The sequence below is a fragment of the Vombatus ursinus genome, unplaced genomic scaffold, assembly GCF_900497805.2.
Source record: "Vombatus ursinus unplaced genomic scaffold, bare-nosed wombat genome assembly UNPS02014801.1, whole genome shotgun sequence".
Classification (NCBI taxonomy): domain Eukaryota; kingdom Metazoa; phylum Chordata; class Mammalia; order Diprotodontia; family Vombatidae; genus Vombatus; species Vombatus ursinus.
Window position 1 is genome coordinate 23,987,947 of NW_020954579.1, and position 23,655 is coordinate 24,011,601.

Below are 23,655 nucleotides of genomic sequence, written 5' to 3' on the forward strand. Positions count from 1 at the left end.
CTCTCTCTCTCTCTCTCTCTCTCTCTCTCTCTCTCTCTCTTTCTCTCATCTCTTTAGAATTTTATTGTTGCTTAGTCATTTTCAGTTATGTCCAATTCTCTGTGACCCCTTTTGGGATTTTCTTGGGAAAGATTAGAGTGGTTTGCCATTTCCTTCTCCAGCTTGTTATACAGATGAGGAAACTAAGGTAAAAAGATTAAGTGACTTGCCCAGGGTCACACAGTTAGTAAGTATTTGAGGTCAAATTTGAACTCAGGTCTTCTGACACCAGGCCCAATGTTCTATCCACTGGACTACCTAGCTGCCTCATTTAGAATACAAGACTAGCAATTTTCTTGAAGTGTCAAAAAGTATACACAATTTAGTGACTTTTGGGGGTATAGTGTCAAATTGTTTTCCAGAATGGTTAGGTCACTCCACCAAAAGTACATTAGTGTGTCTTCTCTCCTATAGTCCTTCCAACATTTTTTTTCTCTTTTGTTATCTGTGCCAGTCAGATGAGTGTAAGGTAGAACCTCAGAGTTGTTGCAATTTGAAAGTCTATTATCATTAGTGACCTATAATGTTTTTCACATAGTTGTTGATAGGTTATCTTTATTGAATTGTGCAGTACCTATTCATATCCTTTGATCATGGTTTTAAATTGGGGAAGAGTACTAATTCTCATATTTGTATTAATTCCTTATATATGTTAGATATCAAATCTTCATCAAAGAAATTTGCTTCAAAGATTTTTTTCTTCAGTTAATGATTTCCCTCCTAATTCTAACTGCATTGATTTTGTTTTAGCAAAAAATGTTCAATTTTATGTAATCCAAATTATCAGTTTAAATCTCTTATTATTATCCTATTCTCTATTTGGTCAAGACCTCTTCCCCAATCTATAGTTGTGAAAGGTATCTTCTTCTCAGTCCCTCTAATTTGTTTAACATATGACTATTGATACCTAGGTCTTATAACCATTTGGTGTATCCATTATTGTGGTATATGTCTAAAGATATTTGTCTAAATCTAATTTCTGACAGATTTCTTTCCAGTTTTCCCAAAAATTTTTGTTGAATAATGAATCCTTACCCCAGTAGTTGGATTCCTTGAGTTTAATCAAACTCTAGGCTACTATAAATGATTACTTCTGAGTCTTGTGTATCTATGGTATAAATTGATCCACTAATCAATTTTTTTTCTATTTTTTGATCAGTATCAGATAGTTTTGATGATTGCTTTGTATATATTTGTATTATGTTTTGAGATCTAGCTAATAGGTTTAACCATTTCTTTGCATTTTTATTTATTATTTCCCTTGAAATTTTTGACCTTTTTTCACTCTGGTTGGATTTTGTTATTATTTTGCTCAGTTTTATAAAGTAACTCCTTGGTAGTACAATTAGTATGGCATTGAATCCATAATTTAATTTTGTTTCATTATAATTTTCATTTTGTTAGTAAGACCCTCGCATGAGCAATTAATATCTCTCCAACTATTTAAATCTCTATTTCAGTAAATAGCACTTTTTTGCAGTTATAGTCACATAATTCCTATATGTACCTTAATATCTGGACTCTAAGATAATTTATACATTTTATAACTATTTTAATGGAATTTCATTCTCTTTCCCTTCCTACTGAATGTTGTTGGTTAATAGACACTAAAACTAATGATGTTAGGGGGTTTATTTTATATCTTGCCACTTTACTGAAAGTATTGTTTCAGGTAAATTTTAGTTGAGTGGTTCTCTAAATAAACCATAACGTCATCTGTAAAACATGATAATTTTATTCTTTGCCTTTGCTTACTACTTCAATATTTTTTTTCTGATCTTATTGCTATAGCTATAATTTCTAGAACTATATCAAATATCAAATAAAAGTGGTGAATACTGGCATGTTCTTATTGGAAAGTCCCATAGCATTTCTTCATTACAGATAATGCTAGCTCTTGGTTTTAGCCAGATACCATTTAAGGAATGACATATATGTATGTGTGTGTATGTATGCATGTATGTTCCTCTGCATTTAAATATTTTTAACATAAAGGGATATTTTATTTTGTCAGAAACTTTTTTGTGACTTTTATTGTTTTTGTTCTTTGGTTTTTATGTGTATGGCTTTCTTAATATTGAACCAATCCAGAATCTCTGAGATAAATACAATCTGATGTTACTTTATAACCTTTTTTAACACCTCTTTGTTAATATTTTATTCAATATTTTTGCTGTACTATTCATCTTTACTTTTGTTTCTTTGCTTTGTCAGTTCCTTGTTTAGGCATCAGGACCATATTTGTCTTATGTGAGTTTGGTGGGATTCCTTCTTTTCCTATTTTTGCAATCTATGTAATATTGGAAATAGTCTTTGAATGTTTGGTAAAATTCACTTGTAAATCCATCTGGTTCTATTCTTTTTTCTTTTCTTTTCTTTGGTCTAGAATTAGAGGAGTTTTAAATGTTTTATTTCTTAGAATGAATATACTTTATTTTAGCATTCATTTTAACAAATTTTGAGTTTGCAATTCTCTCCCTTTTTCCAGTCCCTTCCACATTCATTAAGAAGGCAAGTGATATGCTATCAATTATACTGTGAAGTCATGCAAAACATATTTGCATATTAACCACACTCCCCCCCAAAAAAAGCAAGAAAAAAAATAGTGCTGTAAGAAATGATGAACAGGTTGTTCTTAGAAAAACATGAAAAGACTTGTATGAAATAATGTAAAGTGAAATGAGCACAACAAAATGAATGTTGTATAAACTATTTTCAAAGGATATTGTTCAAAGAATAACCATGAAATACTAAACTATTCTGAGTAAATGAATATTCAAATTAACTATGAAGGACTTATGAAGAAAAATGCTATCCACTTCCAGAGGAAAAAACTGATATGTGGAAGTAAGTATTGTATGGTTCCACATATATCTCTATATCAAACATTGGCCTTCTCTAAGGTGGAAATGGGGGGGAAGAAGGGAGACAAAATTTAATAAAATGTAACAAAATATAAAAATAAAATAAAAAATTTTAAAGTGAATGTTACAAAATTGCATAGAAGAAGCATGACTCAAAAGAAGAGATGTGTATCTGTACCTCTACTCCTTTGTAGAGGTGAGAAGTCTAAGAGTGGTACATTACACATATTTTGAGATTTTTTTGATGTATTGGTCAGTTTTCCTTTAAAAATATTTTTATATGAGATGGCTTTCTTGGGATAGGTGGAGGAGGGATACAGGGAGAAACTTTGTTGATGTTTTTAAGAAACTATCAATAAAAATTTATGAAGGAGAAAGAGAATAAGAAAAGAAAACAAGTGAAAAAGTATGCTTCAATCTGTACCCATACTCAACAATTCTCTCTCTGGGTGTAGATAAAAATCTCTTCAAGAGTCCTTTGGAATTTTCTTGGACCATCACATTGATTAGAGAAGCTAAATCCATCACAGTTGATCATCATTACAGTATTGCTCTTACTCTGTATAATGTTTTCCTGATTCTGATCACTTCGCTTTGCATCAGTTCATATATCTTTGCAAGTTTTTCTGAAACCTTTCTTTTAGCCATTTCCTATAGCACAATAATATTCCATCACAATCATACACTACAACTTTGTTCAGCCATTACCCAATTGATGAATGTTCCCTCAGTTTCTAATTCTTTGCCACCCAAAAAGAGCTACTATAAATGTTTTGTACAAATACATCCTTTTATTTTCCATTGATTTCTTTGGTATACAGATATAGTAGTGATGTTGCTGGGTCAAAGGGTATGCACAATTTTATAGCCCTTTGGGCATTCTGTTCTCCAGAATGGTTGTACCAGTTCACAGCTCCATCAAAGGTTCATTAGTGTTCCTATTTTTCCACATCCCCTCCAGCATTTGTGGTTTTCCACATGTGTTAATCTGATAGGTATGAGATGGTACCTAAGAGTTGTTTTAGTTTGCATTTTTATAATGAATTGTGATTTAAAGCATTTTTTCATATGATTATAGATAGCTTTGATTTCTTCTTCTGAAAACTATTCATATCCTTTAACCATTTATCAATTGGGAAATGGCTTTTATTTTTTATAAATTTGTCTCAATTCTCTATATATTTGAAAAATGAAACCTTTATCAGAAGCTATGAATTTATTCCCTGATATCTTGTTTTCCTTCTAATTTTGGCTATATTAGTTTTGTTTGTACAAAAAAAAAGTTAATCTCATGTAATAAAAATTATCCATTTTACTTCCCATGATCCTCTCTATCTCTTGTTTGGTAATAAACTCTTCCATTATCACTAGATCTGATAGGCATATTTTTCCATGCTCTCCTAATTAGCATATGATGTTATCCTTTACATCTAAATTATATGCTCATTTTGACCTTGTCTTGGTATCTTGGTATCTTGGTATGCACTGTGAGATGCTGATCTATACCTAGCTTCTGACAAGCTGCATTCCAATTTTCCCAGAAATTTTTGTCAAATAGAAAGTTTCTGCTTCCAAAGCTTGGATCGTTGAGTTTATCAAACACATTCACAGTTAGGATTACTAATTGTATTTCCTTCCATCCTATTTTCTTCTGTTTTATCCTTTCTCTCTATTTTTACCTGGTCCCTCTTCAACCATCTTTTTTGCTCCTGACCACAATCCGCCTTCCCTTTTATTACCCTCCCCCTTTTTTCTTATCCCCTTCGCCTCCTCCCTTCCTGTAGGGTAAGATAGATTTCTTTACCCAACTGAGTTTGTATCTATATTCTTCCCTCTTTAAGCCAGTTCAAATGAGAGTGAGCTTCAAGTGTTGCTCCTCCTCTCTATCCCCATTTTCTCATCCACCATAAAAGCTCTTCCATGCATGCCTCTTTTATGTGAGATAATTCCCCCATTCTTCCTTCTCCAATGTATCCCTCTTTCTCACCTATCCATCTTTTTGATGTCATTCCAACATAATCAACTCACACCTATGCCCTTTATCTATGTAGTTTCCTTCCAACTGCCCTAAGGATAAAGTGCTTAGAACTTACATGTATCATCTTCTGATATAAGAATGTAAACAGTTAATCTTTTTAAGTTCCTTGTGATTTCTCTTTCATGCTTACCTTTTTGTGCTGCTCATGAGCCTTATGTTTTAATGTCAAATCTTCTATTTAACTCTAGTCTTTTCTTCAGGAATGGTTGAACGTCCTCTATCTCATTAAATATCCATTTTTCCCCTGAAGGATTATACTCAGTTTTGCTGATTATGTTATTTTTGGTTGTGATCCTAGCTCCTTTGTCTTCCAGAATACAAAATTCTAAGCCCTCCACTCTTCTCATGTGGTAGCTACTAAGTCTTGTGTAATCCTGACTATAGCTCCACAATATTTAAATAGTTTCTTTCTGACTGTTTGAAGTATTTTCTCTGGAATTTGGCTATAATATTCCTGGAAGTTTTCAGTTTGGGATCTCACAGGGCAATTGGTCTATTTTGCCTTCATTACTGTATTCATTCTTCTCAACCTAATTCCCAAGTAATATAAAGGAATGTTTGGGTAGTTTCTTAATCATTCAATCAATCAATCAGTTACTACTCAGTCAGTCAATAGCATTTCTAAAATAGTTAGTCTCTGACAGATACTGGGGATACAGAGACAAAATAAAAACAACCAACATTGAAACATTCTCTTCCCTTAAGGAGCTTATAGCATATTGAGAGAGAAACTCCAATAACTGAATAATTAATACTCAAATTTCAACATTTCATATTAATTATCCACTAGCTCAGAGTCCCTATCCCAGTTTACTCAGTTAATAAACTGGAAAAGTCCATTTCCCCATAAGCAGTTGCTCAAATCTCTCTATATATCAAAACACCTAATCTCCTAGTTTTATGTAGCACAGTATCTATGACAGAGTATTTTTAAATGCTCGTTGGCTTTCTGATTGATTGTTTAAAACAGTAGGAAGCCACTGAAACTTCTTCAACAAGGGCATGACTTAGTCAGACATGTGCTCCAGAAATATTAAATTTGGTAACTATATAGAAAATGAATTGGAAAGAGGAAGATGTAGGGAGTTCATTTAGGAATGTATTGTGATAGTTCAGGCAAAAAAAATGATAAGAACTTGAACTAGAGTGGTTGTGGCATGAATAGAGAGAAGGGGGCAGATGAATAAATGCTGAGCAGTTTAAAAGGACAAGTTTTGATCCTTGTTTGGATTTGTGAGGTAAGTGAGAGTAAGGAGTCAAAGACGAATCCTAGATTGAAAAGCTGGGTGACCACTGAAAGTGGTACCTTCAACCAAAATAGAGAAATCAGAAGGAGGTTTGGGGGAGGAGGGAAGATGAAGTGTTCTGCCTTGAACACATTAAATTCAAGACATCTATAAAAGATCTTGGTGGATGTACTCAGCAGTCAGCTAGAGATATGGGACTGGACATCAGGAAAGTGATGAGGGCTAGCTTTGTAGATTTGGGAGTCATATACACATATACCCATATACACATATACATATATCCTATAAATACATAGGAGCTGATGAGATCCGCAAGAGTGAGATGGAAAGAGATAAAAGGGGAAGGCCCAGGAGAGAGATCTGATATACACACACACATAGGGAGAAGAATATAAATTATGAGCCTGCAAAGGAAGTTGAAAAGGATCTTTCCAACATGTAGAAAGAGAACCATGACAAAGCATGTGAAAGACCATGGAGGAAAAAGCATCCAGAAAGTAGGGTTGATCAACAGTGCCAAAAGATGCACAGAGGTCAAGAATGATGAGGAAAGGGGAAAGTTCATTATATTTAGCAATATAAAAATCATTGGTCAGCTCAGAAAGAACAATTTCAGTAAAGTGGTGGGGAAGGAAACTAGATTGTAAGGAGTTGAGAGGTGAGTAAGAGGTAGGACAAAGAGGGCAGAGTACATGTAGTTTTTTCTTCAGAGTTTAAACGTTAAAGGACAAAGAGATATGAAGCTGTGGTTTGATGGGATGATAGGGTCAAATGAAGGTCTTTTTGGAAGATTAAAGAGCTCTGGGCATGTTCAAAGGCACCAGGGAATGAGCAAATGGATAACTAAACATTGCCAAGTACTTGGGGATTTGCTTTGATGAATTAATGGTTTGTAATTGGCATATTAATCGCCTTATATAAATTCTTGAAAAATCTTTTCTTCTGAGTTAAATATTCTCTTTGTAATCATACTTTTAATTGATTTTCCAGGTCCTTTTTTCAAAGACAACATAAAAGTAAACTTCAACCCACATCCTATCCAAATTAGCACACATTCTGAATTGATAGAATACAACTGGGAGAAATTGTATTCTTTCTAACCATGCTATTTTTGCTAAAGTTTAAAACCACTTGACTCCTTTGGATAGAGAGACTAACTGATGAGGAATTCCTGAATATGTGAGATTTACCTGCTTAAAGAAAATTATTAAAGCAATAATTATTAAAAGTTAAGAAATTCCAGTTCTTTTCATATATCCTCAGAGATCTTATTTTTATCTATTTTAGCTCACTGGGTCCTGTGAATAAACTACTATTCCTACAGCATCGGTGCACAGATCACTCTTTAAAGAAATCTGCAGTTCTCATAAGTGCTGAGACAGGGACCCTCCACTGGTGGAGTATCTTTGGGAAAAAGATAGAATATGGTAAGACACAGGCTATGGCTATGTCATAGCCTCAAAGGCTTTGAGGCTAAAGTATGGTGCAAAGAATACCTGATCAGGAGACTTGGGTTACAGTCTCAGAGCTATCACTAAATAACTGTCAAGTTCCCTAATAATTCTGAATCTCAGTCTCTCTATCTATAAAATTAGGTGATTGAGACTGGAAGGTGCTTCCATCTCTCAAATTCTATTATTCTACTAATACTTTTAATTGGCTGGTTACTATGTTTTCTGGTTCCATATATCGCCCATTACTGCCCTTTACTTACTTTGTACTCCAGTCAAATTCTTGCTGTTCCCTAAATGTGCCCTGTCATTTCCTACCTCAATGCCTTTGCTCACACTTCTTCCTTTACCTAAAATATGTTTGCTAAGATATCTGTGAAAACATTTGTTGTTGTTATTGTTTAGTTCTTCAGTCATAGATGACTCTTCATCATCCTGTGGACCATAGAATACCAATATTGTTCACAGGGTTTTCTTGGCAAAGATATTGTAGAAGTTTGTCATTTCCTTCTCCAGTGGATTGAGGCTAACAGAGGTTAAATAACTTGACCAGGGTCACATAGCTAATAAGTATCTGAGGCTATATTTGAACTCAGTTCTTCCTGATTCCAGGCCCAGTGGAGTCATCTGAGATCCATTGAGCTATCTAGATGCAAATGCTAGCCATGCTTTAAGACCTAGATCAAATGTTAACTTCTCCATGAATCCCATTTTTCCTAATTTGTCACCTTGATTCACCATTCCCCTTAGCTAGAATTAATCTTTCTCTTGGGAAACTGGTCATATAACATTATCCTTTTTTGTATTTTTAATCCCCCTGTCTCCTCAACCAAACTATAAGTTTCTTGAGACCAAGGACTCTCTGTATTCATCTTTACATATGCACACATACATATGTGTGTGTCTATATATGTACATACACACACACACACATGCCTCCACCCCCTCAATATTTGTTGAATGAATGAATAATGTCATGCTCAGGTTAACCCCAAAGCTGATAATAGCAACCCCCGCTTCTTGCATCCTAGAAACTCTTTGCTGCTGCAAAAACCTATAACCAGCATGTTAAGCAAATTCCCAGGATGCCTGTTTAATAAACACAGTTCCCCAGGACTCAATCTGTACTCAATCAAATAGGAACTATTGTTCCTACTTCTCCCCTTTTTAAGTTTCAAAAAGTATGTTACCAATTATGCAAAGACATTGGCCCAACAATAGTGATTTTCTCTGCTTCGAGCTTTGGTTACTGTTTTATTCCTTCTGGATTTCAGTGGATATAGTCTGAGATTATTTCTATAAAGGAGTGAGCCCAGAGTTGCTTCTGTATCAATTGGATACTGTTACATTGAAGATCTATTCCTCTTGATTGTTTTACTAACACCATCACCACCACCAACTCTTCCCAATCAACACACGCATAATGATTTTGAAGATATCATACATTAATAATAGATAACTCCTTTGGAATTCATTTCAGTTGAGAAAAACCTCCAAAGTCATATAGGGATAAGCTCTAAATTGGAGCTCTCACCAACTGGATAAAACTTCCTCTCAGTTGTCACAATGTTATAGAATGGGTTCAAATAAAATTAAGTCCTTTTCATTCACATACACAATCTCTCTCTGCTTGACAATAAAATGGAATGAACCTTCAAAGTAAAAATAATAATAATTATGGCCAGGTCCACTTACAATTTATTTTAAATCCAGTTGTAGCTATCCCCAATAGTTTATCCATGAATTTCTGGTCCTGAGCCTAATTGTGGCTTGGAGCTGACCCCAGACTTTTGAAGACTCTTTTGAAAATGGTGTAGTATAAATTTCAGCAGGATCAACCACATACAATTGTTTTTGCTCATGTGGATCCCTTCTCCCTCTCTTTCTTTTTGAGATCTTTAGAATGCTGTTGTTTAGTTGTTTTCAGTCATTTCCAGTTCTTCATGACCCCTTTTGGGGTTTTCTTAGCAAAGATACTGGAGCAGTTTGTCATTTCTTTCTCCAGCTAATTTTATGGATGAGGAAACTAAGACAAACAGTGTTAAATGACTTGCCCAGGGTCACACAGTTAGTGTCTGAGGCCACATTCAAACTCAGGTCTTTCTGACTCCAGGCCTGGTGCTCTATCCACTGTGCCACTTACCTACCCCAGAATCAACCATATTGGAAAGACCTTGAGTATGGTCCCAACACCAGACTGAACTGGACCAACCCAGCTAAGAACAGAGAAGCTCATTGTCAATAGATTGATCACTAAATAATGAATTCCTTTGCTGTAACAACCAATGAAAAAAAAAGGAAAAGAAAAATATGGTCCTTAGTTCTATGCAACCCACTTTGGCTTTCCCAGTGCAACTGGTATAATTATAGAAAAGGGAGGAAAAGATGCTTAAAGACATAATTTTACTTATAAACAACTTAATTTTTAATACTCTAAATTTGAGATCTTTGTCTAATGATCAATAAATCATTATGCTAACATAAAAACTAACTCACATCAATATTTAAAAACTCACAATTAGTGAAATCAGGCAAAAAAGGGAAAATGCAGCTAAATTGAGTTCTCCTCATAGATTCAAATAAGGAATTCATAGGCTCATAGGAATTGTTCATTTGGTTTCATCAAATATCCGAAGAAAATAAGGAATCTCATTTCATAGGAGAGTTGGTTATCTTACCTTGCAATGTTCACGATGAGCATAAACAGAGTATTATTGCAGCTTATGCACAAAAATCCAGAGCCTTATTCTTTTGATATAATGATAAATATATTAGCCTGTCATGTGGGAGACTAGGGTTCAATTTCTTGATGTGGAGGATACCTCTTTTCTCTTTGAGGTGGAGGGGTGGGTAAAGAATAAGCATTCATTAAGCACCTACTATGTGCCAAGCATTTTACAAATATTATCTCATTTGATCCTCACAACAACCTTGTGACGCAGGTGTTTTTATTTCAGTCATGTCTGACTCTTCAACACCACATTTGGGGTTTTCTTAGCAAAGATATTGGAGGGGTTTGCCATTTCCTTGCCCAGCCCATTTTATAGCTGAAAAAACTAAGGCAGAAGTTAAATGACTTACAAGGGTCATACAATTAGTAAGTGTCTGAGGCCATATTTGAACTCAGGTCTTCTTTACTCTGGACCCATGTGGTATAGAGAAATGAAGAGTGGATTTAGAGTCTTAAAAAACACCTGGGCTCAAATTTTAGCCCTGCTGTTTAGCTGCCTATATGACTTTGGGTGTGATGCTTAATCTCTACATACATTAGTTTCCTCGTCTATAAAATCAGAAGACTGCACTGACTTCGTCAGGGGTTCTTGAGTTCATGGCAAGGAATCTATGGGTAGATTTCAGGAGATCCATGAATTTGAATGAGGAAAAAATCATATTTTTATTTTCACTAACCTCTAACTGAAATTTAGCATTTCCTTCGATTCTGAGTTTTAAAAAAAAAAAGAAACATTAAATTAAAAAGGGAGCCACAGGCCCCACCAGACTGCCAAAGAGGTCCATGAACCCTCAAAAAAAACATTAAGAATGACTAACTAGACTATGTGATACAACTCTAAATTTATGATTCTATGAACTATCCTAAACTCTATATTTAGGTGGTGCAGTGGATAAAGCACTCAGCTTGGAATCAGGAAGACTCATCTTCCTGAGTTCAAATCTGGCCTCAGATACTTCCTAACTGTGTGACACTGGGCAAGCCATTTAACCCTCTTTGCCTCAGTTTCCTCATCTATAAAATGGACTGGCGAAGGAAATGGCAAGCTCCTCCAATATCTTTGCTAAGAAAAACCCAAATGGGGTCATGAAGAGTCAGACATGACTGAAATGACTGAACAACAACAATAATATAGCTATAAATCTATGAACCATAATCCTTTGAATATATACAAAAGACCAAGAGGTAGAAAAATTCTAGAAAGAACTTGACAAGATTCCCCAACAGATGCTTTAATACTCAATAACATTGAAAAAATATGTTGGAAAATATGTTTCTTTTCTAGGACATGAAAAAAGCCAAGACCTTGTAGACTACTAAGAGGGCTCACACCTGAATATCAGGGATAATTTTTTCAAGAACAGAGTTGAAAGGCACTATGACAGACAACATAACAACAACAACAAAAAAAAGAAATTGACTATATTGTAATAGGAAATGACTAGCTACTGATGGGCGAGTCCTATCAGAATTAACTGTCCCTATTCAATAAGACCATCAACTGGTTAATCTAAAGGTCAATCCACAAACCAGGCTTTATTAAGCACCTACTGTGTGCAAGGCACTGGTGAAAAAAGTCATATTTTTAAAATAGATGTTCTCCCAGTGATGTTACAGGGCTGTGACTATTGGAACACCACAACCTATAAAAAGTAAATGTTGCAGGTGACTCCAAAGGCAATGGAGAGATTCATGATAGTTCAAGTGTGGTGCAGCCTATTTCCAGTGATAACCTATGTGCAAGAAGTAGCAAAAGGGCTGTCATTCAGAAAATGTGTGATTGGACAAGGAAGTGAGTGAGTTATGTAGAAAGAAAAACAATTAACAGATGGACATCAAGCATGCTGCACTAATAGTACAACTTTTTACTCTACCCAAGTTCAGCCATTATCATAACTTTAAATCCACCATTTTTCAGAACTGTGCCATTTCCAAAATTCAAAACTTTGAAATTCTTCTTTCCACCCATAAACTCACATTCACCTACCCCCAATACTCTTGTAAAAAATTAAATCCATTCTCTACCCCATCCTGACTTCCACTCCCTTGATCCATCCCTATTCTCTCAGTCCATTACTTCTTCCCCAATCTGGTTTTACTTGCCTTTCACACTAAGCCTTGAGCTTATGGTGGTTACTCTGTTTCCTAAACTTATGAGTCATTTGCGCATTTGATCTTTGACAGATCTTGACCTGTAAATCCTAATTCCTGGATAGCTTCACCATCCAACTTTTCCACTCTTGCACTATGAGCAATGATAGAGAAAATCACAAATTCAAACTGATTAAAAATTTGTTGCATACCCTCAGCTAAACTCTCATAATTACTTAGAAAGCTTTCTATTCTACCCTTTTCATCTATCTTTTTCATTCCCCATAGGATCTGTTCAAAATAAGTTCTTTTTTCTTCCTTTCCCCAGCTTCATGCTTAATCTGGGTACAGATAGAATCTGAACTTAGACTTTTCATTGAGAGGATTGAGGCCATCCAACATATGCTACCTCAACCCAACTAAAATTTCTCAGAATTATCCTCCCACACATGTCCCCCTTCCAACTGATCATAGAGAAAATATATGCCTAATTCCCCACTGAGGCTAATCCCTCATCCAGGATCTTACCATAGAATTTATCCACCATCTTTTCATACCTCTTCTATTGCTCCTTCTCCATTATCTCTTTCTCACCTATATATGCACCTACTCCACTTTAATCAATCATATAAAGGTATTTTTGGCCATTGTATCTCTACCTTGCTATGTCTCCATCTCTTCATGGTTAAATTTATCTAAAAAGTGGCCTTTGACCAATGGCTATATTTTCTCACTACCTGCCATTGAAGAGATGGCAATCAATCAATTGTCGATCAATCAATCAATCAGTACACATTCATTAAGTGCCTACTATGAGTCAGGTACTGCACTAAGTACTGGAGGCCAAAAGCCAGTTCCTGCCCTCAAGTAGCACCATCTTGTTTCTACTCTCACAACATATAAGCCCCTCTCTTAAAAGCCACTAATGCAACATCCTACTCACTGAATCTAATGAATGGCTTTTCTCCAGTTTTCATCCTTCCTTACGTCTCTGAAGCATCTAGCTGTGTTAACCACTCCCTATTACTGTATGTTTTCACTCTCTGGGCTTCCACAACAATTTCATCTTTTGGTTCTTTTCCTACATCTCTCTCTCATTCTTTTTCTGGCCCCATTATGTCTATAAGCCCTTACTCCTCTTTTCTCTTCTCACCACATGCTCTCCTTTGGAAATCTCATTCACTTCCATGGCTTTATGTAGAGCACTTCCAACTCTATCATCATCCCTGAACTCTCTTCTCTGAGTTTCATTCCTACATTTCTAACTGCCTAAAAAACATGTGTGCTAGGTAGGATGTCCTACTGGTACTTCAATCTCAATGTGACTAAATAATGTTTAGTATCTTTCACCTTAAAATGTTTTTCCTTCTTATTTTTCAATTTCTGTCAGTAGTACCACCATTTAGCCAGTATCTTATGCTTGTAACACTGCCTTACCTTTGCTTTCCATGTTCATCATCTCCCATAACCAATCAGTCACCAAGTACTATAGATTTCATCCCTACAAAATATCTTTTACCTTTCATTCTTTTCTATTCCAATGCCAACATCCTACCATAGGTTCTCATTACTATCTCCAGTACTATTACAGTGGTCTCCAAACATATCTTCCTGCCTCCATTCTTTGCCCTCTCTAATCCAGTCCTCATAAGGGTTTCCTATTGTCTCCTGATTAAAGCCCAGACTTTGAAATTCAAGCAAGGACTTCAACAATTTGATATCACCATGCCTTTCCATCTTTCTCTTATATTATTCCCATCTAGGTACCTTACAAACTGGTCAAACTAGACTACCCTGTTCCCTGAACAGTTTCTATGCTCTCATATTGTTATGTCTTTGCTCCATCTTTGCCAAAGACTTCCTATCAATCCTTTAAATCTCAACTAAAATGACCTCTGATAACCCAGGTCAATAATGACCTTTTCCGTATGATCTTATGTAGTATTTTGTTTGGTAATTCTCTAATGTACTTATCACATAATATGATATACTATATTTATCTGTATTTGTATTAAATTTTACCCTCCTACACTAGGCAATAGGCTTAGTGAAAACAACCACCAGTTTTAGCTAAAGTTTGAATCTCTCTCAGCACATAGTACATGCTTAATTTATAGTAGGTAGTTAATAAATATTTGTTGATGACTACTGAATGAATGGGTCAGATTTTATTATGACAGAAGAGAGTGACTTTGTAGACACTGAGTATCTAGGTTTCATAGTATGAATGGATTTATTTTACCTTATGAAGTACATGCCCTTGGGAAAAGTCTAATGCATTGAGCTATAACTGTAAGGTGATTCAGATTTTGTGCACAGGATATGCCAAAGCACCAGGCAGTTAGTGATGACTCAGTGTTACAAGATAAGTAATAGTTGCATCTTTGACAGTGCCTTCTGAGCTTTTCCTAATGCTCTTTAAAAGAATTCTCTTAATTCCTTTGATGGAGGAGAGAAGCCCTTTCTTGGAGCCTAAAATACTTAAAACTGATGTTTTAAGTCAATTCCAGATAATTTTTTAAAGGGGGAGGGAATCTCTCAGCAAACTAGATGCTGCTGCAATGATATTAGGTATGGAAATGGAAAGAGATCACTGATAGTATATATAAGTGAATTCCTCCAATTGAAAATTATTTGGGGCTGGAAGGAGACAATGTCAATAGAAATGTTCAACGAGGGATTAAATGATGAGTTTCAGGACAAGTTTTTAGACTATCTCTCTCCAGATAACCTGGAAGGTCTAATGAATACGTTCTATAGCTCAATGACTGTTATAACTCAGTGACTGGAAGACCAGAAGAGGAGGCAAGCTCAGCACCAAGATAGGTGGGGAGGGCACCTGAATAGACCAGAAAATTCTGAGCCCATGCAATAGATAGAAACGATGGACTTTCAGGCCACATCCATCTGACAGTTCTAGCCCTACCTCAACTAGAAATCAGAGCAATGTAATTTATATTTCATGGGAGCATATTATTATAGACTCAAGCTGGAAAGGGCCTTAAAGGTCACCCAGACTAACTACTTCATTTTATAGATGAGGAACAGGCCCAGAAAGGGTAAGTGATCTATCGATAGCTATATAGGTTCTAGCTCAGATTTGAAAAAGAGAGTTCAAGCCTCCCTCTCCTGCTTCTCCACTGAAGAAGTACCCCACAATCAACCTCAGAATACGTCAGATCTCTGTGAGAGTGAAAAGACAGAAGGATCCTCAGAAGAAGTGGTCTAAAGTGAAGAGAGATTTGTTAACTATGGAATAGGAGTTCCATAATGCACAGTGGAAGGGGCTTGCATGACCAGAGTAGAGCATGGCCAGGGTAGTGTTGTGGTGAATAGGGATGAGAATATCAGAAGTGGAGGAATAGCGACTTATTCTTATTCTCTCACTAGGATAGAAAGAGGTGTGAGTTTGTTAAACATTGGGCTTGAAGCAGAGTTCATGAATAACCTTTCTTGAACTCAGTGATCTTGTCAATTGACGGGATGCTCTGTATCTCAACTGTGTTCTCAGCAATGGTCAAGGGATAAGGGGGAGGCTGCTACTTTGTGGGGTCATCCATTCAGTGACCTCGGCAAGAGGATGCTGGGATCTATTCCACCAGATCGGTAATCTCCTGATGAGAGGATGGTGGTGGAAGGGAGAGAAAGTCTCATGCATTGGGCTATTCTGTAATCTGTTAAGATCTTAAGAAGAGAGTAAACTAAAAGGTTGAATAGTGACTAATGTATGTCACAAAGTCAGCAATGGATGCACCCTTAACAACATATTCTGAGCTCTTTTTCTTTTTCTTAGACATGCCTGTGTCAAGGTTCTGAAATTAATGTTTGTGATACCCTGAAAAGGGGGGGGGGGGAGTAGGGCAGGAAATCTTGTGGAAACACAAGACAAATTCAGAAAACAAAAAAGAAAAGAATACAAAGTGTGATGTCAAGAAAAGGATACTGGTCATTGCTCAGCCTCAGTCATTAATTAAGGATAATTATAGTCAATCTAAGAGTTTAAATGGTATCTAAGATATTAAAATTATAAAAGTCTATCTTGGGCAAACCACCACCAGTTCTTTAGCTTTAGTGAGTCAAATGATGATCTTTGAATGATTCAGGGGAAGATACAAGGCATCTGGTAATGTACCTTTCCCAGGTAAGATCCTTTTAAATATGATCTAAGGACTATTTATATAACATTATAAGAACCAGTTTACCTAGAATATAAGGAGGTCTTCTGGATAGAATGATTTATGTCTTTTCCACTCCACATAGGCAAATTTTATGCTCCCTTAAAAGAGGATATTTCTGTAACTGGGCTGTCACCCAACAAGGATAACCACCTCCTGGTCACTGGAGACACTAGTGGCTTTATCCAGGTGTGGGATATTTCAAATTATGCAACAACTCTTCCTTCCATGGTAAGTTTTTCATGTGAAAATAATACAAGAAATTAGAATACAACTTCCCTATTTCTCTTTCTCTCCATCTGTTATGTATGTTGAGACTTCTATTGGAGAAAGAGAAGTATGGGAATCTCGCTCCCACCCACCATCGTGGCAGCAATGGTAACTGTCTCCTCATGGCAACAAGCACATTTGCTGGCCTAGGTAATTCTAAGATTGGGCCTCAAGTATCTGGCTGATTCCTCTGCTTCAAGTTTCTTTCCCTGAACATAGATTACTGAACAGAAATTTAAAAATAAATTTTCTAAACTTCATGAACACCAAAAAAAAGAACATTTCAATGTACAAATAGAACAGAAAAAAGATTATATTAAAATCACAAAGCTCTATTATGTACAGCTTGCTTTTCTTTTTTTAACTATGTAATAAATTTAACATGTTACTTTCAAACATGTTGTCTGCTTATCTTTCCTTCACAACCTTCTTCTTTTAAGCACATAATGAATTTAGTATGTTACTTTCAAAACTATCCTGATTCTCTATGTTTCTTTCAGAACTTTCTTTTGCTCTGTGAATTGAAAAATGCCTTGATGAAACTTTTGCTTCTTTTCTTTTGGGGTTATAGGATCAACACTATTGTTGTCTCCCCTCTTTCCCTAGTATCTCAAATGAAAAAAAAAGAAAAACACAATGTTTGTAACAAATAAGCATTGTCAAGCAAAATAAACCTCCAAATTTGCCATGTCTGATAATGTATTCCTATTCTGTACCTTGAGTCCATCACCCTGCTGTCAGGTGGTAGGCAGCATGTTTCATTATCAGTTCTCTGCTATAATGCTTGGTTATTAATCAGAGTTCTTGAGTCTTTCAAAGCTATCTTTTTTTTATTTTACAATTTTGTTGTAACTGTCTAAAATTGAACAGTGTTACTGAGATGGGTATTTCTAGTTTGTCAGTGATCTTATGAGTTAAAGAAGTTGGGGAGTTCCTTGATCTTGGTGCTGGTTGCCCAGGAAGAGTACTGCTGAAATAACTACTTGGAGGAGATGACCATCACTAGGAAGATGAGGACAAAGCCATGCCCTGGCATGCCAGAAGATATGGACATTGAATGACTTGCTCAGACAAAGTTCCAGGAAAATTTTCATGTTTTAAGTTTTTAAGTTTAGGTTTCATGTTTTACTTCTCAAACAGTATAAGAGTAGTTGTGAGTTAATGTATTGTGTTTTAAATAGTTGTCAATGTATATTCATGAATTTTTTTAAAGTTTTAAATATTTCATTTGTGAAAGAGGAAATAAATATATATTCTGTACCTATCTGCTTTGTACTGTGAGTACCTTTCTAGAAGAGATGCCATTAATTACTTTTGGGGAAAACATAGGCCATAATGACATGAGTCATTAATTTTGTTTAAGAGATTTTCCCCAGAATTCCCTGGGGAAGTCAGGTAAGAGCCAGGTTCCACCAGAACCAAACCTATAACTTTGATCAACGTAATGGCCAACTACAATTACAGAGAACTCATGATGAAACATGCCACTCACCTCCTGATAAAGGTGTAATGAACTCAAGCGTGCCTATTCAGACGATTTTTTTCTGGACATAATAAATACAGGAATTTGTTTGTCTTGACTACATGTTTGTGACGTTACTTTTTCAATTAGGGGAGAGAAAGCATAGGAGGAGGAGAAAGCAGAACTTCATTTAAAAATAAAATAAATTCTAATAAGAAAAAAAAAAAAACTAAATCCAGTCTGTGTGAGCCCAAAGCCCTACAATAGACTCTCCCACTGAAGGGCCTGACTAGTTTCATTCCTGACGGATCTTGACCTTGCTGTATAAGGCCACTGGCCCCAGAGTCAGGAGGACCTGAGTTCAAATCTGACCTCAGATACATAACATTTACTAGCTGAGTGACTCTGGGCAAGTCACTTATTTCCAATTGCCAAACCCCCCAAAAAATTATTTAAAGTTTAGGTTATATGGAGACCAATTACAAGCCTTTTCAGGAGGGGGAGGGGAGAGAGTATTGTTAGCTCCCCTCTCACTTTCCCCTAATACTATCCCCAATGAACAAAAGGGAAATATAATGCTTACCCAGGTTCCACATGGACTTGTATCAAGGTTCCACATGTCTTTTGTCAAGGAGGCCACTAGAAAGAGCCAAGGCATATGTGTCATCAGAGGGGTCCAGTTCCATGGATAGCACATGTGTCCCCAGAAGGGATTCAAGGATCTAAGGCACTGTGGCACTGGAAAAAAAATCTGTTTCCACAAATACTCCCCAGAAGGGATGGCCACTGTTAAATAAGCAATTTGCTCCCTCTTTTCATTCTGTTCATTTCAATGCCAGCAAATATTCATTTCACCTATAGGTCTTGGAATTAAACAGGAAACTATTATTAGACAAAATAAGATTCAGAAATTTGTGCTTCATTCATTAGCCTTATTATCAGGAACTGAATACCATTGACGTGATTGAGCAGGAATGGGTTGATTTGATACATGTCTTCCCCATAGATCTCCTTGCAGTTAGGATGTTCATTAGTTATTGATTCTCTGGGCCTGGAAGGAGCCTAAAGGGTTCAGTTTCTCCTGGCTCCAGGCTTGCAAGATTAGAATCTATTTCTACCATCCCAGAAAGAGGGGCACCTATCATCTTACATAATATCCTCTACATCCTATGCTATTCATTCTAGTATTTAGTAATCCTCGTCTTCAAGAAATTCATTTTGAACAAGATAGATAAGAAATGTCATTCTACTTTTGTAGTCTCTGCCCTTTTAATCATGCTTTCAGCTTACAGAAACTCATGGGAAATACCCAGGATTATTTAAGCTATTAGATGTGAAGGATTTGACCATATTTTAAATTCTTTAAGCTGGTAGCAAAGTAGTTGCTTTATTTTTCAGTAACCTTATTTCTTCTATTCATTGTCATAACTACTGCCTGATGATGTTAATAAGGAAGAATTTAGGGAGTTTTCAGATCAACAGGCCTGGTCTTTTTCTTGTTGTTGTTTAGTGATTTCAGTCCTGTCTGACTCTTCATTACTCTATTTGGGGTTTCCTTGGCAGAGATACTATAGTGGTTTGCCATTTCCTTCTCCAGTTCATTTTACAGATAAGGAAACTGAGACAAATAGGGATAAGGCAATTGGTCAGGGTCACACAGCTAGTAAGTGTCTGAGGCCAGAGTTGAACTCAGGTCTTCCTAACTCCAGGCCCAGTGCTCTATCCACTGCACCACCCAACTGCCTAGTTTTGTAGCTGTAACAAAACTTTTAAGAGGCAACATAGTGCAAAGAATCAAGAGTTGTCCTTAGAGGTAAGAAGACCTGGGTTCAAGTCCAGCTTCTGATAAATACTGCCTGTGTGACTATGATTTACCTCTTAGGGCCCAATATAATTCTCTAAGACTATAAATTATAGATAAGTTAACTTATCTATACAAGTCAAGAGACAAAATCATAAATCTTTGATATCAATGAACTCACAGGTCTGGACCTCTCCCACTACAACCAAACAAAATAAAACAAAAACTTTGGAACTCTACAGATCTGGTGTGCTTATTTTTTCACATATCAGCAGCAATTGTGACCAGTTATTTGTGTCTTTCCTCCATTTTCAATTCTTTAGAACTCACCCAACAACCCCCTCCTGCTTCATGGCTGGAAGGCCCACAGCTGCACCATCATGAGTGTGGAGTACTTCTCCTACGGTTCTGATTCCTTCATCATCAGTGGCTCTTCAGATGGGACTTCTGGGTTGTGGACTTCAGAAGGAACATTTGTGGGGCTATTTGGCCAAGACAAAAAATGGAACCTGAAAGTGCCAGCTACCTTTTCTTCCCACAAAAATGTTTTCCAGACAACAATGCCAGTCTTGGACTCCAAATTGGAAGATTCAACTACCAGAAAAGACAGGTGAGGGAACCTCTTGGGGTTTTTTTGTCGTTGTTCTTGGGGAAGTGGGAAAATACATAGGGTACACTGTCTTCTGGTACTGCAGAACCCTGTAACTCCCTGCATAATGAATGATGAGTTTCCACATGTAGAGAGAAGAGTTCCCACATTACACTTGTGAAAAGGTTGCTTGTGTGTACTGGCTCCACATAAAATATTATTCTTTTACCTATGGCTTATATTTATATTTTGCAAACTATTATTTTATACATGACTTCAATGGTTTTTCCTAGTAGTCTAGAGAATGATGTTTCATTTGTATGCTGTTCCTCTCATGCAGGACCCAGAGAAAGGCCTCCTTCATCATTCCAACTCAGTTCATCTCACACTAAGGAAAACCACCCCCCTTTAAAAGAGCAAAACTTTCCAAATCTTGACCTAAGCCACCTCATTAAATCCAGTCAGGATTTTGGCAGGCAGCTGCTGATTTTTTTTTTCTTATTTAGTATTTCATTTTTCCCCAATTACATGTAAGAACAATTTTTAACATTCATTTTTAAAACTTTGAGTTCCAAAATTTCTCCCTCCCTTCCTTCCTTCCCCCTCCATTGAGAAGGCAAGCAATTCAATATAGGTTATACATATGTAGTCATGTAAAACATATTTCCATGTTTCCATATTTCCATGTTAGTCATGTTGTGAAAGAAAACATAGACAGAAACTCAAGAAAAATAAAGATAGTAAAAAAAAAAGTATGCTTCAATCTTATTCAGACACTATCAGTTGGTTCTCTGGCAATGGATTGGATAGCATTTTTCATCATAAGTCCTTCAGAGTTGTCTTGGATCATTGTATTGATGAGAATAGCTAAGTCATTCACAACCAATCATCTTATAATATTACTGTTACTTTGTACATAGTACATGTCACTTTGCATTAGCTTCTCTAAGTCCAGGTTTTTCTGAGAGTATCCTGCTCATCATTTCTTAAAGCACAATAATATTCCATAATAATCACATACATTTCCCAATTGATGGCCATGCCCCCAATTTCTGATTCTTTGTCAACAGAAAAGAGATGCTATAAATATTTTTGTACATATAGATCCTTCTCCTTTTTGTTTTTTATCTCTTTTTGAATACAGACCTAGTAGTGGTATTGCTTTATACCCCTTTCGGCATAGTTCCAAATTGCTCTACAGAATGGTTGAACCAAGTCCCAATACCACCAACAGTGGATTAATGTCTCATTTTCCCACATCCCCTCCAAAATTTGTCATTTTCTTTTTCTGTCCTATTAGCCAATCTAATAGGTATGAAGTAGTACCTCAGAATTGTTTTAATTTGCATTTCTCCAATTAATAGTGATTTACAGCATTTTTTCATATGGCTATGCATAGCTTTGATTACTCCATCTGAAAATTGTTCATATCTTTTGATCATTTATCAACATGGAATGGCTTTTATTTTTATAAATCTGACTCAGTTCTCTATGTGTTTGAGAAATAAGACCTTTATCAGAGAAATTTGCTTCTAAATTTTTTTTCACAGTTACTATTGCTAACTGTATTTTCCTCCATCCTATTTCCTCCTCTGTTTATTCTATTCTCTCTCTCTTTTCACCCTGTCCCTCCTCAAAAATGTTTTGTTTCTGACTACTGCCTCCCCAATCTGCTCTCTCTTCTATCACCCCTCTTCTCTTCTCCTCTTCCCCTCCCACTCTTCTGGAGGGTAAGATAGATTCTATACCCAATTTAAGCCAATTCCAATAAAGGAAAGGTTCACTCAATCCCTCTCACCTCCCCTTCTTCCCTTATGTGAGATAATTTGCCCCATCACACTTTTCCCTTTCTCCCAATACATTCATCTCTCACTCCTTAATTTTATTTTTTAGATATCATTCCTTCATATTCAACTCACTCCTGTGCCCTCTGTCTACATATACTCCTAATAATGAGAAAGTTCTTAGGAGTTACACATTCATCTTCCCATGTAGGAATGTAAACAGTTTAACCTTATTAAGTCCCTTATGATTTCTCTTTCTGTTTTGTGCTTCTCTTGAATCATGTATTTGAAAGTCAAATTTTCTATTCAGTTCTGGTCTTTTCATCAAGAATGCTTGAAAGTCCTTTATTTCATTGAATGTCCATTTCCCCCCTGAAGAATTATACTCAGTTTTGCTGGGTAGGTGATTCTTGGTTGTAATCCTATCTCCTTTGCCCTCCAGGATATCATATTCCAAACCCTCTGATTCTTGAATGTAAAAGCTGTTAAATCTTGTGGTATCCTGACTGTAGCTCCACAACACTTGAATTGTTTCTTTCTGGCTACTTGCAATATTTTCTCCTTGACCTGGGAGCTCTGGAATTTGGTAATAATATTCCTGATAGTTTTCATTTTGGGATCTCTTTCAGGAGGTGATTAGTAAATTCTTTCAATTTCTATTTTACTCTCTGGTTCTAGAATATCAGGAGAATTTTCTTTGATAATTTCTTGGAAAATGATGTCTGGGCTCTTTTTCTGAACATGGCTTTCAGGTAGTTCAGTAGTTTTCAAATTCTCTCCCCTGGATCTATTTTCCAGGTCAGTTTTTTTTCCAATGATATATTTCATACTGTCATCTATTTTTTCATTCTTTTGATTTAGTTTTATTGTTTCTTGATTTCTTATAAAGCCATTAACTTCCATTTGCTCCATTCTAGTTTTTAAGTAATTATTTTATTAAGTGAGCCTTTGGACCTCTCCTCATTGGCTTTTTGTACCTCTTTTATCATTTGGCCTAGTCTATTTTAAGGTGTTCTTTTCTTCAATATTTTTTGTGTCTCCTTTACAAAGTTGTTGACTCTTTATTCATTATCACTCTCATTTCTCTTCTCAATTTTTCCTCTACTTCTCTTA

At 36.0% G+C, this 23,655-nt stretch overlaps 1 protein-coding gene across 1 annotated transcript in view; it reads left to right on the forward strand.

The window, feature by feature from the left end:
* Positions 1 to 23,655, forward strand: part of LOC114051177 (WD repeat-containing protein 49-like) — a 77,670-nt gene that overhangs the window by 46,912 nt on the left and 7,103 nt on the right. The window contains 3 exon segments of the mRNA XM_027873392.1: positions 7,476 to 7,615; positions 16,722 to 16,867; positions 20,493 to 20,779. Of these exon segments, the coding sequence (XP_027729193.1) occupies positions 7,476 to 7,615; positions 16,722 to 16,867; positions 20,493 to 20,779 (573 nt within the window).